This window comes from Vigna umbellata, chromosome 6 (assembly GCF_029865625.1).
Source record: "Vigna umbellata cultivar VRB3 chromosome 6, Vumbellata_1.0, whole genome shotgun sequence".
Classification (NCBI taxonomy): Eukaryota; Viridiplantae; Streptophyta; class Magnoliopsida; order Fabales; family Fabaceae; genus Vigna; species Vigna umbellata.
The window spans coordinates 9,851,408-9,873,150 of NC_142170.1; the positions used below are offsets into that span (position 1 = coordinate 9,851,408).

The 21,743-nt window shown below is 29.9% G+C and overlaps 1 protein-coding gene across 4 annotated transcripts; it reads left to right on the top strand.

The window, feature by feature from the left end:
• The first annotated feature begins 12,612 nt into the window (after positions 1-12,612).
• On the top strand, positions 12,613-16,887 carry MEF20 (mitochondrial editing factor 20). Of its 4 annotated transcripts, none has more exons than XM_088093419.1 (4): positions 12,613-12,986; positions 13,068-13,175; positions 14,091-15,854; positions 15,946-16,887. In XM_088093419.1, exons 3-4 carry the CDS (start codon positions 14,443-14,445, stop codon positions 15,950-15,952), a joined length of 1,419 nt encoding a protein of 472 aa, XP_087949545.1. In that variant the 5' UTR covers positions 12,613-12,986; positions 13,068-13,175; positions 14,091-14,442; the 3' UTR covers positions 15,953-16,887. The 4 variants fall into 4 exon arrangements, 3 of the variants coding, with proteins under 3 accessions (XP_087949545.1, XP_087949544.1, XP_047182076.2); XR_015780456.1 differs by lacking the exon at positions 12,613-12,986 and having other exon boundaries at positions 12,998-13,175; positions 15,946-16,046; positions 16,127-16,887; XM_088093418.1 differs by lacking the exon at positions 12,613-12,986 and having other exon boundaries at positions 12,999-13,175.
• The last annotated feature ends 4,856 nt before the right edge of the window (positions 16,888-21,743 follow it).

Here is a 21,743-nt window from a genome sequence, read left to right on the forward strand (position 1 = left end):
CCTTCTTCGCGTCACGTTCAACCTCCTTCCACAACCAAAGGGGAAAATCACCAACAACATCCAACAACATCATCTTCTTCCCAAATCACTACCAACACCGCGAGCTCTAACGCCACCAACAATCATCTTTCCGCCGCGCACAAGCCTTCAACCTGCCATCGTTAGCGTCGCCCTCCACTCCTACTTCTCCCAGATCTCCCACATGCTCGCTGGTTCAAGCTTGACTTCTGCCAATTCACCACCGCCTGGACCGGTTCTAATTCCCGATCATTTCGATATTTGCGCTGCCAAAGGTGAGAGAATCCCTCTCTCCTGGGAGATTCTCCATTTCTTCCTATCGAGTGATTAGGTAGTTGTATTGACTTTTTTGATGGAATTATGTTGTGCTTCGGATGACTATGTGTGTGTAGCTTGTTTGATCATAATCTTGCAATTTCAATGTTGTGTTTACCTACGGTTGCTTTTACTGGAGATTTCAGTTTGTACCTCTGATTATTATGGTGGCCTGTGCTCAAAAGATGGATGAAAATGGAGACTTAGGAGAGGGAACAGTGGTGAGTGTGAAAGAGTTGGGCAGAAGTTTTAAGAGAAAAAGAAAAACAATGTGCACAGGAAGCTGGCAGCCCACGTGGGCTTGTCGTTTGTCACATTAAAGAAAATTTAACACTGTCCAATTTTAAGGACTAAACATAAGAGTTTCAAAATTAGGAGGACTAAAATAAACAAACCTTTCAAACAGAGACGAAAACCAAAATCTCTTGATAGTTTAGAGATTAAAAACATATTTAACCCCATATTTTATTTAATAATATAATAATAAGTATTATATATAACAATATTAATTTAAATATAATAAAACATAAATAATATTATTTAAAAAATTAATTAAAATTTTATAATAAGAGAAAACCATTTAACTTTGGTCTTAACTCCCTTAAAAAGGAATTAAGGCTTTTGACGGGAATAGTGGGCCATGAATTCATAACAAGGAGAAAAAAAACGGGGTGTTGCTCCCTCCACCACCACAGCCTTCTCCCTCCACCTCCTCTTTACTATTTTGCCCCTCAGTAAAATTTTATTTTTAGAATTATTGTTTTTTAATTTTACTCATTTATAACATATTTCACTGATAACCTACGTAGTTCCTTGTATGAGTAAAATATTTTTCTGCAAAGCTCAGTGATCGTGAAAAGAATTATCAAGCAATCTTCCTCTTGCTTTCGGTGCACTACGTGGTGCAATGCGTTTGTGGTGTAATGTGCTTGTCGTGGTTCCTCTCCAGGTACGTAGTCATAATCCTTCCAATAATCCTAAACCCTAAACCTTAAACCCTTCCAATAATCCTTCCAATAATCCTTCCAATAATCTTTCCAATAATCCTTTCAATAATCCTTTAACCCTAAAACGTAAAATTAAAACAAAGCTTAAACGGAGGACATCCTTCAACGGATGTCAACATCCGTTTAAGGCAAAACGGATGTCGACATCCGTTTCGCCTTAAACGGATGTTGACATCCGTTGAAGGATGTCCTCCGTTTAAGCTTTGTTTTAATTTTATGTTCTGTTATTATTTTATTAGATATTTTAATATTTTGATTTATTATTTTTGAATATCTTTTTAATGTATTTTAATAATGTATATTTATATTAGTTTATATTTAAATATTAAAATATTAAAATAATAAAAATAAAAAATTTTAACTTTAAGGATATAATTGGAATTAAAGATAATTGGGGAGGTAGAGGGAGAAGGCTGTGGAGGTGGAGGGAGCAACACCCAAAAAAACGATTAAAATGAATTGAGGTTTCTGTGTAGAAGATGAACTAGTCTTGTAAGTTCACTCTGCATAAGAATTATAAACTTTTTTTCTCCTCATTATTTAGCTTCTTTTTTTTGTGACTGTAGGAAATCCACATCTCATACAGAAAATTAGGTAAGAGAGGGAGTGACATTTATTGGGTGAAAATGGCTTAAGCAGGAAGCAAAGGAATCAACTTTGCAACAGAGCAATGTGATTGGGTGCCAAGAAACCCACAATCCCACTGTCTCATAGAGAATCTCACACTTATATCTATATTAATTTTAAACTCACATTCTTTAATCACAACGAATAATGTATGTGGAAACCAATGAACCAGCGTCGTGTCTTTCTTTTTCCACCTCCTTTTCCTTACAATACTTCCTTCATTTCTCTATCGTTCTGTTTCGAGCATGGATTTTTTTTTTCTAATTTTTCAGTACCGATTTTATTTTAAATATTTTATTATTTAATTTTTAAATATTCTGATTTTGATATATTAAAAGGTATTAAAAGCTTTTGTTAATACATTAATATTAAAAAAAATTCTATCTTTTATTATTTTGCACTAAAATCCCTGATCGTGGAAAAGTCATTTTCCTTTTTCTAATGATATAATATTCAGATAATGGATGCCAATACGTCCACAAATTAATAGTAGACATAAAAAGTGCTGACGTTGATCAGGGCTTCAGACCAGAGAATAAAATAATACACTATAAAATCACAAATAACGTAAGAAAAATGAAGAATTACTTCTATTATTTGCAAGAGAATTTTTTTTAAGGACCAGCCTAAAAGAATATGGCTGAAATAAAATCAATGATATTAATAAAACAATAATGACTTTTCAAGAACGACAAAATATACAATTATATTAAATATCATAAAAAAATAAAATGTTATCTTTAAAATTAAATATTATAATTATAGTATTAAATAAAAAAATAGAGTTAAAATACTAGGAAAATCATATTATATTTTATAGATATAGTAAATAAATTACGAAAAGTAGGATGATGATGACTTTTTGACCATTCCACTTCCTCACCCACCTAATTATTGATATCGTAAATGTATTTATTATATGAATTTAGTTTATTTTTTTTAATTGTATGAATTCAATTTTTTAACTTTTATAACTTTTATAATTAAGTTTATGTTATTGTGATCTTAATTTACTATTTATTTTAGCGTGTTAACGGTTTTTAGTCCGGTTTGGGGGGTTTTGAAAAAAAAAAAAACTGCCCCAAAGCAAGAAAAAATATATGTGAATGTTGTTTGGTTCGGCTGAAATTAATTATGTAATTTGAATTAAATCAAATTAAACTTTTATAGTTTAGATTGATTTGTTTTTACAGTTTTATTAAAATATTTTTTCCATTTTTTTTAAACAATCATTTTACTTGAAAATATTAGCAATGAATGAATTTAATGGAAACATTATATTAACTGTTGATGTCAAATATAACACAGTTACATTTAGAATGGATTAAAATTACGTGATCATGAAAGATTCTACTAATACAAACAGGATTAAAACTATAATGGAAAAGTTTAAAGGTATTTTGATATACTTTGACTTCAATGTGTATGAAAAAATCTAACATTAAAAATAACTCGTCATTTTGAACTTACTAAAATTAAAATTTAAAATATATAAACTTTGTTAACTTTACTAATGTGTCTCACATGAGTTGTTGTGCAGTAAATATGATATATTGGAAGATAGAAAAGACTCATTCTTTTGCACTCACATAATTCTAACATCCAGTTAAAATTTCCTAAAAGTAGAAGTTGTTTAAATGATATAAATTTTAATTCTTTTATTAGTTAAGTTAAAATAACTTACAATAAGAAAAACTTAAGTATTTAAATTTTGTTTCATAAAAATTACCATATCTTTAAAAATATATTTTATTTGTCTTCTTTGTAAGTTTATGAGTGATTTTCCATCATTTTCAAGATTTGAGTTTGTCATGTATTTGGGATATTATTATAGAGGATAAAATAATCCATCCACAAAAATAAGTTTTTTTTATATATATATATTATGATTGCATGTTAGGATACGTGCATGTCTCATGATACATTAACCCCCCAAAAAAAAGCTTTTTAATGTCTATTATTTTATAATTTTAACATTGGATATCATAGCAGGTAGGTCAAATTGGTGTTGGTTATTTTTTAAGAAACATTAATTAACGTATGTTACATATATAATATACTTTAATTAACTTATGTTACAAAAACAACATACTTCAAATTGTGGATTTTTTTTAATATTTTTGTAGAAATCATGAAAAATTAATATACACTACAAGAATATAATAAGAAAATTTCTTAGATTTTAGAAGTAGTATGATTATCTAAATCAAAATGTAAAATATAGTAAAATAGGTGAAAAATACTAAGAAAATAAAAAAAATACCTCAAGAATTTTTGAAAATTTCATAACATTTCAGAAAAAAAAAACTACTTTAAATGATGGTCAGTACATCTCATTTCTATCCAATTTTATTTTTAGAACGTCTTCATTGGAGGATTGTACCAAAATTTATAACAATTTGAAATTTTCAAAAGGTTAAACTAAAAACACAATCTTTAGAGCACATAACAATGATTAGAGAATAAAAACACCAACCTTAATGCAAAATGTAATTAGGAAGAATGAAAGTTTTAGCCTAAACATAAACCACAATGACAAGATGAAGTGAAATCGATGAAAAACTTACTTCTACGAGTTTAATGTCGTTGCTGCACTTTGGTAAAATGTATTGTGTAAATAATAACATTACTTATCTATAGCTAATTAAAATATAGATAAATAATATTAAAAACCAATTTAGATTCTAATTCATAAATTAATTATAATTTTTTATTTATAATAAAGATGATTTTAGATAAAAATAATTAATAGTTTATAAATTGATATTTAAATTAGTTATATGACTAATTATTATTTGTTTTAAAAATAAATTAATATTTAATAAAAAAATTATTGATTCTTTACGTTTTAAATATACGAGATTTAATAAATGGGACTACTCTATCTTAAATAGCATTACTTTTAGCATATAATAAATATTTATATTTTACGATCTTATAAAAGTATTTTGAGTAGCATAAATTTTGGAGTTTGATAATTTTAAATTTATATAGTTTTTTTAGAAATTTGAGTGACATAACACTAACATACGAACTTCCCAAAATTAAAACAATACAATTTGCTAGCAATTTGGATTTTCTCTAACTCAAAATCAATATATTGAAGAAACTAACCATTACAAAAAAATATCAATATAATCTATATTTAGAAACTATAGAACAAACAATATTAAGGCACACGCAAACGAAAAGTTTCAAAAATATGAAATTAAAAATTAAAGAGAATACAAGAGAACTTACTTTGTACAAAGATAAACAAAGGAAGACGTGATGGTAGCGACACAAATCAAAGCATAACATAAGTAGGAATAATATAAATCAAAGGGAAGTACTATGATGACAACATAATCCATGATAAAAGTGCACAACAACATTAGTTCAATGACAACCCATAATAATTAATAATGATCTGACTTATCGATATAGAAAAAAAAAGAAAATAAAACACACTGTTTTACAACTATATTTTCATGTATAAGATAAATATTCAAACTATCATCGTAAATTTTATCTTAATTAAAAAAAAACAGTTGTACAATTATCAATAATTTTATATGATATTATTTATAATATTTTTTTTAACTAAATGTGAATTGAAATTCTAAACTACCATATTTATAGAGTTATATATTTTGTTTGATTAGGAATGTGAAAAGTGAAGGATTAATTTGAAGAGAGTGGATAAAAAATGAAGTAGTTTGATTTATTGGAGAGAGGTAGATTGGAGTCAAAATTTTATTTATATACGTGTGATATTTGATTAAATTAGCAAAATTTGGTAAGTTATGATTATTCTAAAATCTCCAAATTACTCTTAAATGAATTTTCTAAAATATAAATAGTTCAAATATGAAAATAAATTATTTTAAAAAATATTATTATTAATTTCCAATACCTAAATAAGGACTAATAATTTCAAATCGATACCAAAGAAAACCATTTATCCGTGTAACTTGAAATGGATGGATTTGGACCTGACTTGTCAGTTTGTTCATTTTAACATTCTGGGAATTCGAATTTTTGGTTTTGAAGATATTCCTTGTATATAGTTATGAAAATGATCGATTGATTCGGATAGCAATTATTTAGCAACTTAGCTTTCATATTTTTGCAAAAAGCATAATGTATTACCTCTATAAGGCTGGTGGCGCTAATCAAACGTCCTGATTAATTAATCAGTAACCAATTAGAGGTTGGAAATTAATTAGTTAATTAATTAGCACCATTCGCGATACTTGGATTATTTTACATTACGATTCCGTCAACCAAAGTGCTATCTTACTTAAACCTCAAAGGTATTGGATTAAAATGAATCGTTGTGTGTGGACTTATGCTTGAAATACAGCTTAGTTCACCCTTGGAATTTTTCAGCAATTATTTTTTAACCTATAAAAGTTGGAAATAGCATATTGTTTGACCTAGACTTGTTTCGAAATGGCTATTGGAAGTATAAAGCTAAAGTAGCATTTTGCTCTTATGATTTGTTGTATTTTGTTTCTTAGATTTCTTTTTGTTTTAATACTTTTGGTTGTACTAGAAGTCAATAAAACACTCAATGCAAATTTGTGGTTGTTTTCGTATTATAATTTATAAAAAAATGTTTTTTTAAGAATCAAGTGTCCTTACAAGATTGTAATGTTTTTCTTTCTTCCGTTAATAGTCTTTACTTATTTTTGGATGATAATTTGGAGACGTCTCTAATTAAAGTAAAAAAGCTTGTCTATAAAAATATTTTGACACTAAAAAAAATTATATATATATATATATAATAAATACTAATTAAAATAATTAAAGGAAAATTGAATTGATGTTTCCCTAAATGAAAGGAAAAGTTAAAGGAATAGAGACAATGAAAGATTATCTAAAGAGTATTTGTTTGATTAAATATTTAAGGATGTGATTGGGAATCCATAACAATGACCTTATATACCTTAAGGATCTTAGCCACAAACTTTAGTTATATGTTTCCGGTTGCATTATTAAACATTATATAGAAATGTTAGTTAATTTTTTTTAGGTAAATGCTTGTGTATTTTATTTTAAGTTAAAGAATTGATTACGAGTTTCAATTAATTTTGAAAAAAAATAATTTTAGTAGTTTTCTATGTTGTATAGAAAAGTTATATTAACGATTATTCATGTTTGTTTATGATAAAAAAAATTTAAAAAAATTTAAATTGTTTAAAGTAACATTTTACTATGATTATTATAATACTAATAACTAATAAATTAAAGATAAATATGATTATTACCAATTAGGTGATAATTAAGTCTCCAAAGCTCATTCAAAAGTTTATAAATTTGAAGTAAAAAGATAAGTGATGACATTTAATAAGCAGATTGAAGAATCTTTACTTATTTTGGTATTATTGAGCAAGTAAGAGCCAAATATTATGTAGGAATGGTGATAAATCTTTACTTATTTTGACATTTGAGTATTTTCTACATGTAACCGCCAAACATCAAGTACAAATGATAACGTGAAGACAATTAATTGGATCACTAACAACTCTATACGATAGTAATCTCTTGACCTCGACTCCACACCCAATGTTTTTATTTTAAAATCTAATTATTATATAACCCTTAATTAAAATATATATTTTTTTCATTCAACAATTTATATATATTTTACGTAAGTCAATAATTAAAAATAATAATAAATATGTGATTTTAAATGATTTTATATTATATATTTGAAATAAAATATATAATTTTTAATTGAAATTAACATGAAAAACACACTTGAGAAAATACACCTAAAATTTAGTGAGTTCACTAAAATAAGTTTGTAGAATTAAATTTCCCAGACTATAATTTAATCAAGAACTTTCAATAATTAATTAATTATTACAGACATAATGAAAAAGTCAACCTCCCATATTCTCATTCTCATTTTTACTAAGAATATGCGTAAGTCCTTTCTTATGCAATTGTCTTTAGTGTATTTTATTATAATACTAGGACGTATTGCGTAAGATGCACTCAGGAGTTGCAAGAGTATTGAGGCAACGAACCAAGAAGAAAGAGCCACATAATATAAGAGCATGAGAACTTTAGCCACAGAGCATGCATTACCTTATAATAAACAATTGCCATAAAAAGAGAGACCAATCGTTTTGAAAAATTGGTAATTGGAGAGCATCGGGTTCTGTCACTGATTCCCACTTGCTCTCACTCTACACACACAAAAACAGACAGTGGACAGTATTCAATATTTAATCCATCTGTTGTAACATTAGTACCTACTTTCGGTGTCTTTAGAATTTCTTTTCTTAATTTTCCTTTTCCTCTTTATTACTGTTTTTGCATTCCCCAATATGATGCATGATAAGACATTTTTATTGTGTATTATTAGTATGTATATGTGCACACTTTTACAGTAGGATAAGTACCTTTGCACAAAACAATGATCTTTTCTGTTCATATAAACACTAAAATAGGTAGTGAAAGGGATCAGAGCCTAATGGATAGGATTGGTCATAACAAGAAAAAGCTTCGACGCAATGGCCACTTGTCAACATTTTAGTAGCTCTTCATATTGACCAATGTTTTTTTTTTTGAGAAAAGATCAGTGGAAAGACATAATATTAATTAAATATGAATTAAATTCATTGAATTAACATAATTTCTGATAAAAAAATTTAAGACAAAAAAATTAAAACACATTTTTATTTGTTATTTATCTTAATAGAATACGTTTGTCTATCTTTCGTGGAAAACATTTTTAATATATAAGAATTTGTTTGAACCAATCATCAAAATTAATTACTAATTTTGATATTACTAATAAATTTACTAATAAATTTTTTAAGAAAATATTATTAAGAAGATACAGCACTAATGACACATGAACACAATGTATACATAAAAAATAGTTGATATTATCTCCAACTCAAATCTTAAAACAATGAGTTTGAGTCTTTATCCTTATATAATACTTAATTTTTTCATCTTTACTTAATATAGACTTAAATTCGTACTTAAATATATAAATATTTATAAATATATATATATATATATATATATATATATATATATATATATATATATTATAAAATTTATAGGATTATCAGTGAATCTAACATATTAAAGATGTAACTTAAATTAAAAATAAGACCAATGTATAAAAATGTAAATATTTTTTATATTATTTATTAAGGATGAGTTTGACTTAAATTCCTTTTCTAATATTTTTGTGTATCTATTATGTGACTTATTTGGATTATTTACAAATATTTAATTTTACACAATATATATATATATATATATATATATATATATATATATATATAAGTAAGTGTGAAATGAAAATTTTGTTTATAACTAGCTAATGCAATAGGATATAAATTTGGTTCTTGGAAAAACAATGTAATTTTTTTTGTGCAATAGTATATTTGTAAATATTGAAAGAGATATAACATCAGTTGTTAGATGAACCGATGTAATATAATTTTTAGGCTTATTTTTTTTAAATATATAGATGTTAAATCAGTTATAATGGGAACTCATGTATATCTTCTAATTCAAACTAGGGTTTTTGGTCTCTAACTTTCTCCTCATTCTTTGTTTGGAGAACCTCTCTTCCTCTAATTTTGTCCGTTGCAGATCCAGTGGTGCACCGTTGTAGATCCACTCTAATCTCCAACCTCTTGTGTCTAGCATTCATGCTACACTTGGTGAGCCCTCTCCATCTCCAACAACTTTGCATCTATAACCTCCGTACCTCCAATAGCTACGATGTTTTATTGCACTTGACTAGCATTTAATAGAATTCAGACACTAAACGACGTTTTCTTTAATGATGGGAAAATGATTCTAAATCTTTTATATCCTTATTTACTTTTTACTCTATTCTTTTTTAAAAGAAATACAAAACTTTACATTTTTAAAACTATTTTATTCTTATACTTTATCAAAAAATGTAAAAGTGTATCATGCTATAATTAGTGTTAATGATTTTAGCGATAACAATTTTTTTTTAAAATATTAAATTGGTTATTAGTTAAACCGATGTAAAATATATTGAATTTATTACACAAGCTAGATCTACATTGATTTTAAAATTGATGTAAAATATGTTGAATTTATTAGACAAGCTAGATCTACATCGATTTTAAAATTGATGTAATATATATCATAAACAACCGATGATATATATCATTTTTGGATGAGTTGTTAAGCTATTGACCATGTAAAAGTGTTGTAAGCGTGATCTAGTAAGAATGTTGGTTGGCAAAAAAGAAAATGGTCTCTTTGAATTTGTTTGAAAATAAAGTTATAAGGATTACTGTATGTAAATATTATGAGAGAGAGAGAGAAGAGATGCAAGGATGCTATACTTCTGTGTACGCTCTTACGTGAGTCTGCATCCACTTTGTGGATATCTAGATTCACTAAGTTCACTCACGTTTGGTTATTTTGTTAGATGTTTTTATTCAGAAATGGTGGCCGACATTAAGAATGAGTGCTTCTACCAAACCTATGTTCCAGTATGCAATATATGGCCTTGTCTTGTACATTGAAAAAAAAAAGAGAAAAAGAAAACCAAAAATAAAAAATCAACAAATTTGTGGCTCAAACAGAGTATTATCCATAAATGCAACGTCGGTTTTCCACCGAATAACAACTATAAGACGTACCATATATTCCAATATACTATGGTTTCACCTTCTTACACTCGCTGAGATGGTGGTGGATATGACCAATTGTCCACGGCAAAATCTAACAAAAATCTTGATTCTATTATATGTGTCTCTAAAACATTATTCGAAGAAATAATGTGCATGAAATGAGCAATTGACAAGGAACAATATATTTGGTAGCTGACTATGGATTGGACAAATGAAAATGGCTAAAGTTATGTATGGTACGAGAAGAGCAACATGAGGATGTGAGCAGATTTCCTTCGATACTTGTCCTCTTAGTTAGGGTTGACTTAATATAGTTATTTCAATGTCAATTTTTTTTAGTGTCGCAGTAAAATCCGTTGTTGTTTCCAAATTTAATTCATACTCATGGAGTGTACTTATTACTTTAAAAATGAGTCCTGCAAGAATTATAAGTCACACTAACTTTTAAGGTAAAATGAGAATAATGAGAGTAATAAATATATATTTTTATAATATTTATTAAACAGTTTATTTATCATTAAAACGTAACAACATGTTCAAGTTTTAGATGATATTAATAAAAAACTTGTCACAAAAATATTATCGCATTTCATGATGACAAAACTAAACTCCACATTGCGTGTTTATACATGAAAGTATTCGTTATGGAATAAATAATCATTTTTTCCTAATATTACACCATGTGAAAGTTGTGGCAATATTTCTTTTTCATTTCTAGACTGTAATATTAATAATATAATTTTTTTCTGTAAATTTTGAATTTTTATTATTTAGAAAAACATAGCAATCTTTTACACGAATCGTTTTATCATCTGCAATATAATTACATATTCATTACGAATCAAGATTAGTAATTCAGTCCATTTACTAATTACACATGTTCTTGGTGGTATAGTTTTTTTGTAACGTGGTTATGTTTTTTTACTTCAATATGTTTACTATTCATAGATTGGATATAGTTCAACTTTATAATATTTATAAAAAAAAAACATAACTTTTACGTGTTGTCATATGAAAATTTAGCACGAAAGGATTCATATTCATTCGTATTCTCTTCCAATATAATACTGGGTTGCTGAGATTAGACATCACTTTTCTTTGTCTGGTGCAGTTTCTGTCTCTCATAATGTATGTCTGTTGCATGTTGGATACACACCTTATTGTTACAAGATCATTTTCTTGGTTATAGCCCAAGACATGATGAGGATGTTGCAAGAATTTTGCCAAAGCTAAACCTCTAGACCATGCACTCAAGAACCATTTTTCTTATTACTATGGTGGTAAAATACTTTTTCATAAAGATTTTCAAAAGAGGAAAATACAAATCTAAAGAAATTATAAGATTTTTTTACAAATTAATTTTAATTTATAGAAAAAATAGTTTTATTTTTGCTAAAAGTGGTTCTGTGAAGAATCTTTATAAACCAATGAAAGAACAAGAAAAACAAATGACAACAAATCATTGTTGTCCAAAACAATGAAATTAATTAGTTACTGACAAAAAAGTAAACAGTCTAAACTTGTTTTGGTGTAAGATTTAATGATGCAATCTTATCTGAATTGCGTCACAAAAGAAATTAAGAAATGTTTTGACTCTCCTAAAAATATGTCAAATTTCATATTTATTTACAAATTATTAAATGAGAAATAAAAACCATCAATATGAAATAAATATTTTAAATTAAAACGAATAATAATAAATAATTTTAATTATTTATACTATTATATAAAATAGAATACTTCTATTAAATTTTAATTATATATTTATAAACTTAAATTTATATAATAAATGTATTCTATTTTTGTAAAAATCTCATGCGTTTGTAGAATAATCTTTTTAAAAAAATAATAGTTAACAATTAATCTAGAGGACAACCTACATAGATGGGGCACCCACATAGATGGGGCACCCACATAGATGAGACTATTCCTCAATCTAGTGATTTGCTTCCTGCACACCATAATTGCTACTGCACCTCACGGTGAAGGCGAAAAAGGTCAAATTTTACTCTACCTCCTCCTTGTTGCCGTGTGGTTTTGCATGAAGGAGCTGCTGTCCACTACTGCTGCCGCTGCATTGCCGCCGTTGGATCGCAAATCGCCGCTGCATCTCCACCGCTGGACCGCAAATCGCCACTGCATTGCCACCGCTGGACCGCGAAACGCTGCCGCCGCCCACCGCTGACCACTGAATCGCCACTTCCCTGCATTGTTCTTGCCCAAAAACAGGCGAGTTCGTATTTCTTTTAAGTTCTAGAATGTACTTTCCGGATTGATTATTATGAAGGACCATTCGGGAACATTTTAGAAGTTACGAGGTTCAGTTAGCAATTATGGAGGTGTAGGAAGCAAAAACGTATTCGCAATGATCAAGCTCCAAAGTTCAGTAGGTTCTTCAATTACCTCCTCATTTCTGCAACCCAAAACCCTTGTTATGACCCTCCCCTGCATCTCAATTCTCGAACAGGTTGTAGTTCCTCTGCGAGAACATTGCTTCCGCTGTCGTCTTCTTCATCCATTGCAATTCCTTGCGGCAACTGGCAATTTCTCACTGGATACTTTGTACCTGACAGAGGTGCTTTTTCTCTTTTTCTCTAATGCTTCTTTGCAATCCGCTGTTATTATTTACTGCCTACATTAATAGTTCATTGATATGTGTGGTCCTGTTGATTTAATTCGTCTGCGTTTCATAGTTAGTTAATATGCTTAATTGGATGTGTCACGATTAGGATTTGAAAGCATCGGTTTCCTTAGGTTTTCTTTAGTTCCGTGATGGTAATGAGTCATAGATGATAACATAGCAAAATCGGAATGAGCATTTTGAGTGAGGTGGAATGTAGAGATATGTCTAAATACTGTCATTTGTTCTCATGTGAGGAACGAGTTATCATGTATTTAGCCACGTGTGTTTCTTGGATGGAAGAACTAATAGAATAGGGAGTTATTGAGGGTAGTTAAAAGTTCGTGTTAAAGCATCATAAATAAGTCAAAATTACCTAGACAAGAGTATACACAAATTTAATGTATATGGACAGAAGTGCAAGGCCCAAAAAGACTGGGAAAAAGCACGAGCAATGTTCACTGCTTGAGTGATGGAAATTGCTTATTGGAATATCTTTTTAACTCTGGCTTGTCCTTTTGATTCATAATTAACTTGTATAGGGTTGGTGTTAGGAATTCAAGAGAATTGGAAGTCCTACGTTGATTAGAGAGTAAGATTAACAATATATAAGTAGAAAGAATCATAAACTTATTGTCTAAAGGTTTGGATTGAAGGTGGTGTAATAAACTCTTATATGGGTTTGTTCATGACCCATTGGTGTCAAACCTTCCTAGTATCCTCTCTCGAAAAACTTCACAGTTGGGGATTTTCCACATTTATTCGTCTTAATGGTAAAAAGGAATTTCAATTTGTGCTTTATTGAGTTTTATATGGTACTAACTACTATGATCTGATTCTGGGGGTTTTTATGTTATTACTTGTGACTAGTTTGTTTACAAATGAAGAAATGACTGAGAAGCCTCTCAGCATTCAACTAAATTGAGTTAAGGATATTCTTGAACGAATGAGGATGACTTCCATGTAGAAGCTTTTTAACAGAATTGGATAGACGGCCAGAGTGATTGAGTACGGGGATGGTGCTACCATAGCAGATTTTTAGGGTTCTAAATCGTCATCATCATCTTCCTTATTGTGAATTTCACATTAAACTTCTGAAGTATAATGTTTGGCGTCAAATGAAGGTGAAAGGTGATATATGATAAGGCAGAACTCTCTGACATCAAAATTCATCACTTGAGCTGAGATTTTTAATATTCTTCTATGGGCCATAATTTACCTCATGCTGAACTGCCTTCCAAGACTTAGATGTATTTCTTTCTTATATTCTTTTCCCAAAGTGTCCAAAAATATAAAGCAAATTCATGCCCAGTTAATTACTAATGGCCTGAAATCGCCCGCCGTCTTGGCCAAGTTAATTGAGCATTATTGTGGCTCACCAGACTCACACATTGCTAATAATGCACATTTAGTGTTCCAGTACTTTGACAAGCCAGACCTGTTTCTCTTTAACACTTTGATAAGATGTGTTAAACCCAATGATTCTATTATAATTTTCCGATATGAGTTTTCTCGGGGACTCATGTTTTTTGATGATTACACTTACAATTTTGTTCTTGGAGCCTGTGCTCGCTTTCCGTCAGCTTCAACGTTGTGGGTTGGTAGACAACTACATTCCCTGATAGTAAAACATGGGGTTGGGTCAAATATTTTGGTTTCGACTACGAAAATATACTTTTATTCTAGCAACAAAGATATTATCTCAGCCCGACAAATGTTTGATGAAATGTCAATGAGAAGCAGTATTACGTGGAATGCTATGATAACAGGTTATTCTTCCCTTAAAGAAGGGAAAAGACAATATGCTTTCAATGCATTGTCATTGTTTAAGGACATGTTGGTTGATGTATGTGGAATCAAACCAACAGATACAACTGTAGTTGCTGTCCTTTCAGCAGTTTCTCAGATGGGTTTGCTGGAAACTGGTGCTTGCGTACATGCATTTGCTGAAAAGACATTGTGTACTGAAGATGATGTGTTTATTGGGACTGGTCTTGTTGATATGTACTCAAAATGTGGATGCCTTGATAGTGCCTTGTCTGTCTTCTGGCGCATGAACCAGAAGAATATCTTGACTTGGACGGCAATGACTACTGGCCTAGCTATCCATGGGAAAGGAAAACAAGCCTTGGAGGTTTTATACAAGATGGGGGATTACGGCGTGAAGCCTAATGAAGCAACTTTTACTAGCTTTCTATCTGCTTGTTGTCATGGTGGGCTTGTCGAAGAAGGCCTTCAATTGTTCCATGAAATGAAGAGAACATTTAATGTGACACCTCAGATAAAACATTATGGTTGCATTGTTGACCTTCTTGGTCGTGCTGGAAAGTTAAAAGAAGCATATGAATTTATCATGCGGATGCCAATTGATCCTGATGATGTAATATGGAGGACTCTGCTAGGTGCATGCAAGATTCATGAAGATGTTGTGATGGGAGAGAAGGTGGGAAAATTTCTCCTCCAGTTGGAAGAATGTAGTCATCCAGAGTTGACTTCAAAGAGTGAAGACTATGTATCTCTGTCAAATGTTTATGCTTTAGCAGAAAGGTGGGTCGAAGTTGAATCTGTAAGGAAACAAATGAGAGCTAAGAGAATCTCGAATAACGCTGGTTGTAGCGCTGTTCAAATTGTCAGGTATGATACTAGTATAAGTGCGATTATTGACTTATTTCTCAGTTTTATTGCTTTATTAGTTACTGATTTTGCTTCAAAATTCACATGACAGTCTGTAGAACGAAGACCACAGAAAGAGAATTTTGAGGCTGAGCATTTGAGTAAACCAACAGAGATTAACTGTTGAGCGGGACAATAGTACATTTCCTTCCCGTAAGTCTAATCTTTTTGTCCAAGTATTTTCGAAGATGCCCTTGCAAAATGGAAGTGGCTGATCCTGTCCGATTAATCAGTGTCAAAAACAGTGCTGTTTGTGAAATCTTGAGCGTGCTGCGTGATCAGATTTCACAACAGGCTTCAAAGGCTGCATTGAAGCCGATCGTGGAGCTCTTTCCTTGGGGAAGAAACAGGATCAGAGGGGTTGAGGGCGGTGCAGTTTCGGTCCTCATTGAACTACTTGTTTGTGCCTCGGAAAGAAGAACTTGTGAACTCATTTTAATAGCTTTGGATCAACTTTGTGGGTGTGCGGAAGGGCGTGCAGACTTGTTGAATCATGGTGTAGGAGTGGTCATTATGTCCAAAAAAATTATAAGGGTCTCTCTCGTGGCAAGCAAGCGATAGAGGGGTTAGAATTTTGGCCTCCATTTGTAGGTATTCCGCCAATGCTAGAGCGCTCCATGAAATGTTACAGGTTGGGGCTGTGTCCAAGTTCTGTTTGGTGCTTCAAGTGAATTGCGGCTTCAAGACTAAAGAGAGGGCCAAGGAGATTAGTCAAATTGCACTCCTCAGTTTGGAAGAATTCTTCATGTATTCTGTACCTTTGTTATCTTCCTTTCCGAGATCTAATTTGATCATAGTTTGTAAGCTTTTCATTTTTTTTTTGTGTGCATGCATCTGATGAAAGTGTCTGGTGCCAGAGGTTTTGGGGTTATACAAATGAATCACGTAGTTATGGAGGGGGAAACAAATCCTTGGATAAATTTTTGTTGAACATCGTACTGATCTAAACAGTAGTATTTTTTAACCATAAGTGGCTACTCTTTGATTGAAATTCGGAGATAAATGTCTTTTGCACCAAAGAAATTGACTTGATCTAGTAGTTATTTTTTTATGCAAACAGACTTCAAAGAGAAATTTTTATTTCAATTTTAACAAAATATTATTTGTTACCTCAATGTGATGATAATATAATAATTAACCATAAGTTGCTGTCAATTATAGATTTCATATTTCGTTCGGTAAAGGCCGGGTTGGGTAGTACATTATATTTTCGTCAATATACTACCAAGGCCACAATCAAAGATAAAAAAAATGAATTGTTCCGGTCGGGTTTGGTGTGATCGAACGCGGTAGACGGACGGGGCTTGGGGCGGACGCTACTTCATGCTCTAGGTTGAAGACCGAGCAGGTAAAGTGACCGAGTGATTATTATAGCAAGTATAACATGTATTATGCAATCTGGTCTGAAGTCATACCTGAGACCTTTATTTATACGGATTGTAATGGACTTTTACCTTTCGTGGGCCTGATGACGGCTCAATCATACCTTAATCTCCATTAAGGGTCTTAATGAGTGATTACTATTCGTAATTTAACCTAGTGGCCGACCTAGTGGTTAGTCGGCCGGGACGGCCTGTCAGTATGGGTGGCCGGCCTGGTGGTTGACCCAGATGGGCGGTCTTGGAGATGACCTTAGGAGAGTCAGCCAAAGGAGAGCCGGTCTTGGAAGAACCGTTCGATCTGAGTTAACCGCTCGGTCGGAGGATCGTACAGTACATGAATATATATATATATATATATATATATATATATATATATATATATATATATATATATATATATATATATATATATAATTTTGTTGAATAATGTGATTAACTTGAGCCTAGAAATGTCGTTATAAGTATCTTGTTCATTGCTTCTGCAATTTGGTTTTTTAAGAACTCTTACATATTTTTTTATTGGTGAAATATTTTTGCAAAATGAAGCTCCTGGCTGCTATAGTGGTTTCGAAATGTGGTCACGAGACCAACTCTTGTTCTCCTATCAAATGTAAGGACAAAAAATGCTGTTTTTCTTTTCTTTTCTGGTGAGATATAAAGTTCAAAATAATAAATTCAATGTTTCTTTTTTTACTAAATAGAATAAACATAACCTATATTGTACAAAGTGAAGAAAAAGCAAGGGACTTGGATGAGGAGGTTGCCAGAAGAGGAGAAAATTCTCTTGGGAAAAGTGTGAGAAAATCCGCAAATGGAAATGGGATGGCTATTGCATTTGTTTAATAATGCTTTATTGAGTAAATGGAAATGAGACCTCAAATCAAAGTATGGAGATTGGGATGTGAGTAATGTTAATCAGAATAGGAGAATATGATTGTGAGCTTTGTCAGAAATATACAATAGGTTATGAATCATACAAAAATATAATCTCATATTTTTTTTTTACTTTTTGTACAATTATTACGATAAAAATTACCAATTCTTCAATTATACACAACTTCGTACACTAACAGATTTATTAAGTTTTGATGATAACACTTAAATCAACTCTTTTTCATTATTATATAGTTTTTTATTCACTAACATAAGAACAATTTATCACATTCTTTAATTTATGTCTAATATATAACAATTTATCACATCCTTGAATTTATGTCTAATGCATAACAATTTATCACATCCTTGAATTTATGTCTAATGTATAACAATTTATCACATCCTTGAATTTATGTCTAATGTATAAAAATCAAATGTAAAAAATGTGTGATAATACTTTTGTAATTAAGTTGTCAAAATTTATATTTGACGTTTATAAGCCAACTATAAATTTGTCTAAAAATATTTTGTGCATTCTATTTTTGTTCACTTTCTCCTTTACATGAACAATATCCTTAACTATAGCAAGTGGTTTGTGTGTGTTATAGTTTCAGTCGTGCTCTTTTTCTGTGTTTATCTCATAATTTGATAGCAATAATTTGTGGGCCAGTGAGGTTTATTGATTTACCCTGGAATAAGGATCTAAATAATTTTTTAATAATCTATATGTCATAACTTCAGTGGTAAGTTTTGCTTGGTATCTAAACAAATATTTCTTCTCCTCTGGTTGTCATCTACACGCTTTGTTCATGTCTTCTTGGCACAAATTGAAGTTTTTAACTTTAATGTAGTTATTTAAATCTCTTCTTTTATTGATTATAAGAGAGCAGGAGATAATTGTCAGTCCTCTTGCATTTTTTTGTCTTTAAATGTTGCAAAGGTCCATAGCTTATTGAGATTTTAACCCACGCATATGTGTGCGTGCTGTTGTTGCTTACTTTATATTTTTCTGTAATTTTAGTTTGTTTAATTCTTCACTACAGGTTTTATGAAGGTGTTATCGAATCTTATGATCCTATCAAAGGAAAGCACAAGGTGAGATGTTAGTTACTGATGCTAATCTTTATGCTTTTTATCTCTAGAATTCAATAATGAATCTCTGCCTATGTAAGCTTTCTATATTGCCACTTATTTGGAATGCATTATGTATGCTATTCTTGCAAACATGGCTCGAGAGGTGTTAGCCATTCCTATCTCTACCGTAGCATCAGAGTGTGCATTCAGTACAGGAGGAAGAGTGGTTAGTCCTTATCGTAGTTGTCTAACGCCTAAAATAGTGGAAGTGCTTGTTTGCACACAAGATTGGTTAAAAGGAACACCTTTCTCTATACTTTTTGATGAGGATCCTAAAGAACTTGATAAATTTGAGCAAGGTGAGATTATATGACAAATTTATATACTTTTTAATTTATATTTTAAGTGTTAAAAAATTATGAAATATTTTATTTTATTTTTGTAGAGATAACCTCTCAAGATGAAGTGGGACCTTCAAGTGTTGCTATTAATTTGGATGATTGAAGTTTTGCCACAATTTGTTAGTTATCTAAAGTACATGTGTGTAAGACTATAATCTTAATGCTTTGTTTTTCATGTTGTTTTGTCTTGGAAACAGGACACAAATGCTTAATATTGTTTTTCAATGCTTTGCTACAGGATGATTCAACAAGAAATTATGTGCTTGCTTCAAGTCTTCAATGATTACCTTTTTTCTAGAGAAAAGTCTAATATAAATATTGGAATTGCAGTAGAGATGTGTGTGGGAAAGTTATACTATGTGTGCCTGAGAAAGGTAACATTTGTAAACATGAAATGAAGTAAGCTTTCCCCTTTGTCGTTTGGATGATTCCAGTATTTCATGTTTTGACTCAGATTCTACATTTTCTAATGGTAATAATTACTGTCCTATCGCTTCTGCTGATAACCTGCACTGTTTACATTGCCGCTGATATCTGCATCGTGATAAGTTGCTACTGTCATCTGTGTGTCTATGGCTCCATGCCTAGGAGAGCTACTGCTATTGTTCTCACCATATAAGTTAAAGTTCTACTTGAATTATGGGTACAGCCACCACATTTACTGAATCATATTTCTGGTTCAAATTTACTAGTTAGTGCTGTAGTTATTAGTGTTGTATAGTTAGTGCAATTCTTGGTTAAAATTAGTATTCAGTTCAAAATTAGTATAGTTAGTAGTTCAGTTCAGTTTATAGTGTAGTTTAGTACAGTTAAGTATAGTTCAGTTCAGTACAGTTTAATAAAACAAAAACAGTTCAGTTCAGTTTTTCTGAACTATTTTTTAGTGCAGTTTAGTTTTTCTGAACTAGTTTTTAGTTCAATACAGTTTTTAGTAGTGCAGTGCAGTTTAGTTTGATTTGCCCACCCCTAATGTTGAGTGTAGTAATGAACAATATTTAATTAATTGTACTTCTGAATATATATAATGAACAATATTTAATTAATTGTATTTCTGAATATATATATATATATATATATATATATATATATATATATATATATATATATATATATATAAAAGGAAACTTTAAATGTAACCAAACACTCGTTATTTCAAAAGTAGAATTATTTTTTGTCAACTTGTCATTTTTAAAGATAAAAAATTTGAATCAAACTACTTATTTTATATCTATCTATAGAAAAAATTTGAGTGTGGTAAGGAAATGGACGTGGTCATTCATTTATTGCAAACTTGACCTTAACTCGTATATTTCTAGGCAAAATAAGAGGTTTAAATTATCTGGCTCAGGTTTAGTGTAATCGAATCTTTAATTTAATTAAATTAAATTTAGAGTTTATTCTAAAAGGACCTTTTAGAAGAAAAAAAATAATTTTTACTGTAAATTAAAATTAATTTATGTATTAGTTAGTTTGTATATACAATCCTTTTAATTTTTGACTCTTAATTTGCACATAAACCAATTTTATCTTTTGAAATTTAATTTTATTATTTTTTAATATTTTCCCTATGAATTTATTTTTGAAAAATTACTTAATTATATCATAATTGAGTTGGATATCAAAATTAACTTGGATTTAATCAAGTTTACTATTTTTTTTATTTAGCAATCAAACACAATATGTAACGGGTTGATTAAGTTTACAAAAATCATTTTTTAAAAAAAAAGACTAAATGAAAACAAATATTTATAATATGCTTTAGTAATTATAAAGTAAGGGAAATATTACACAGTACATAATGATGTGAGCTATAAAATTGTTTTTCAAATAAAAAATATCAAATAAATATTTGTATTATTCATATATTATTCTGAGTTAAAGTTGGATTAATTGTACTCAATGAACATGTTATTTAATCTAATTCTAATATAATGAGTAAAGCAAAACTTACAAAAAAAAAAGTTGGATTGAGCTTTAAAATCAGGCGGTACGTAGCTGTTTGCATTTCTAAATGAGACAACTTTTTTCATCCGAAAAAAAAAGTACAGTGCTAATTAGAAATTTTATTTACACAATATTTGTAGACTTTTAAAATAAAAAATCTTTTATCCTAAAAT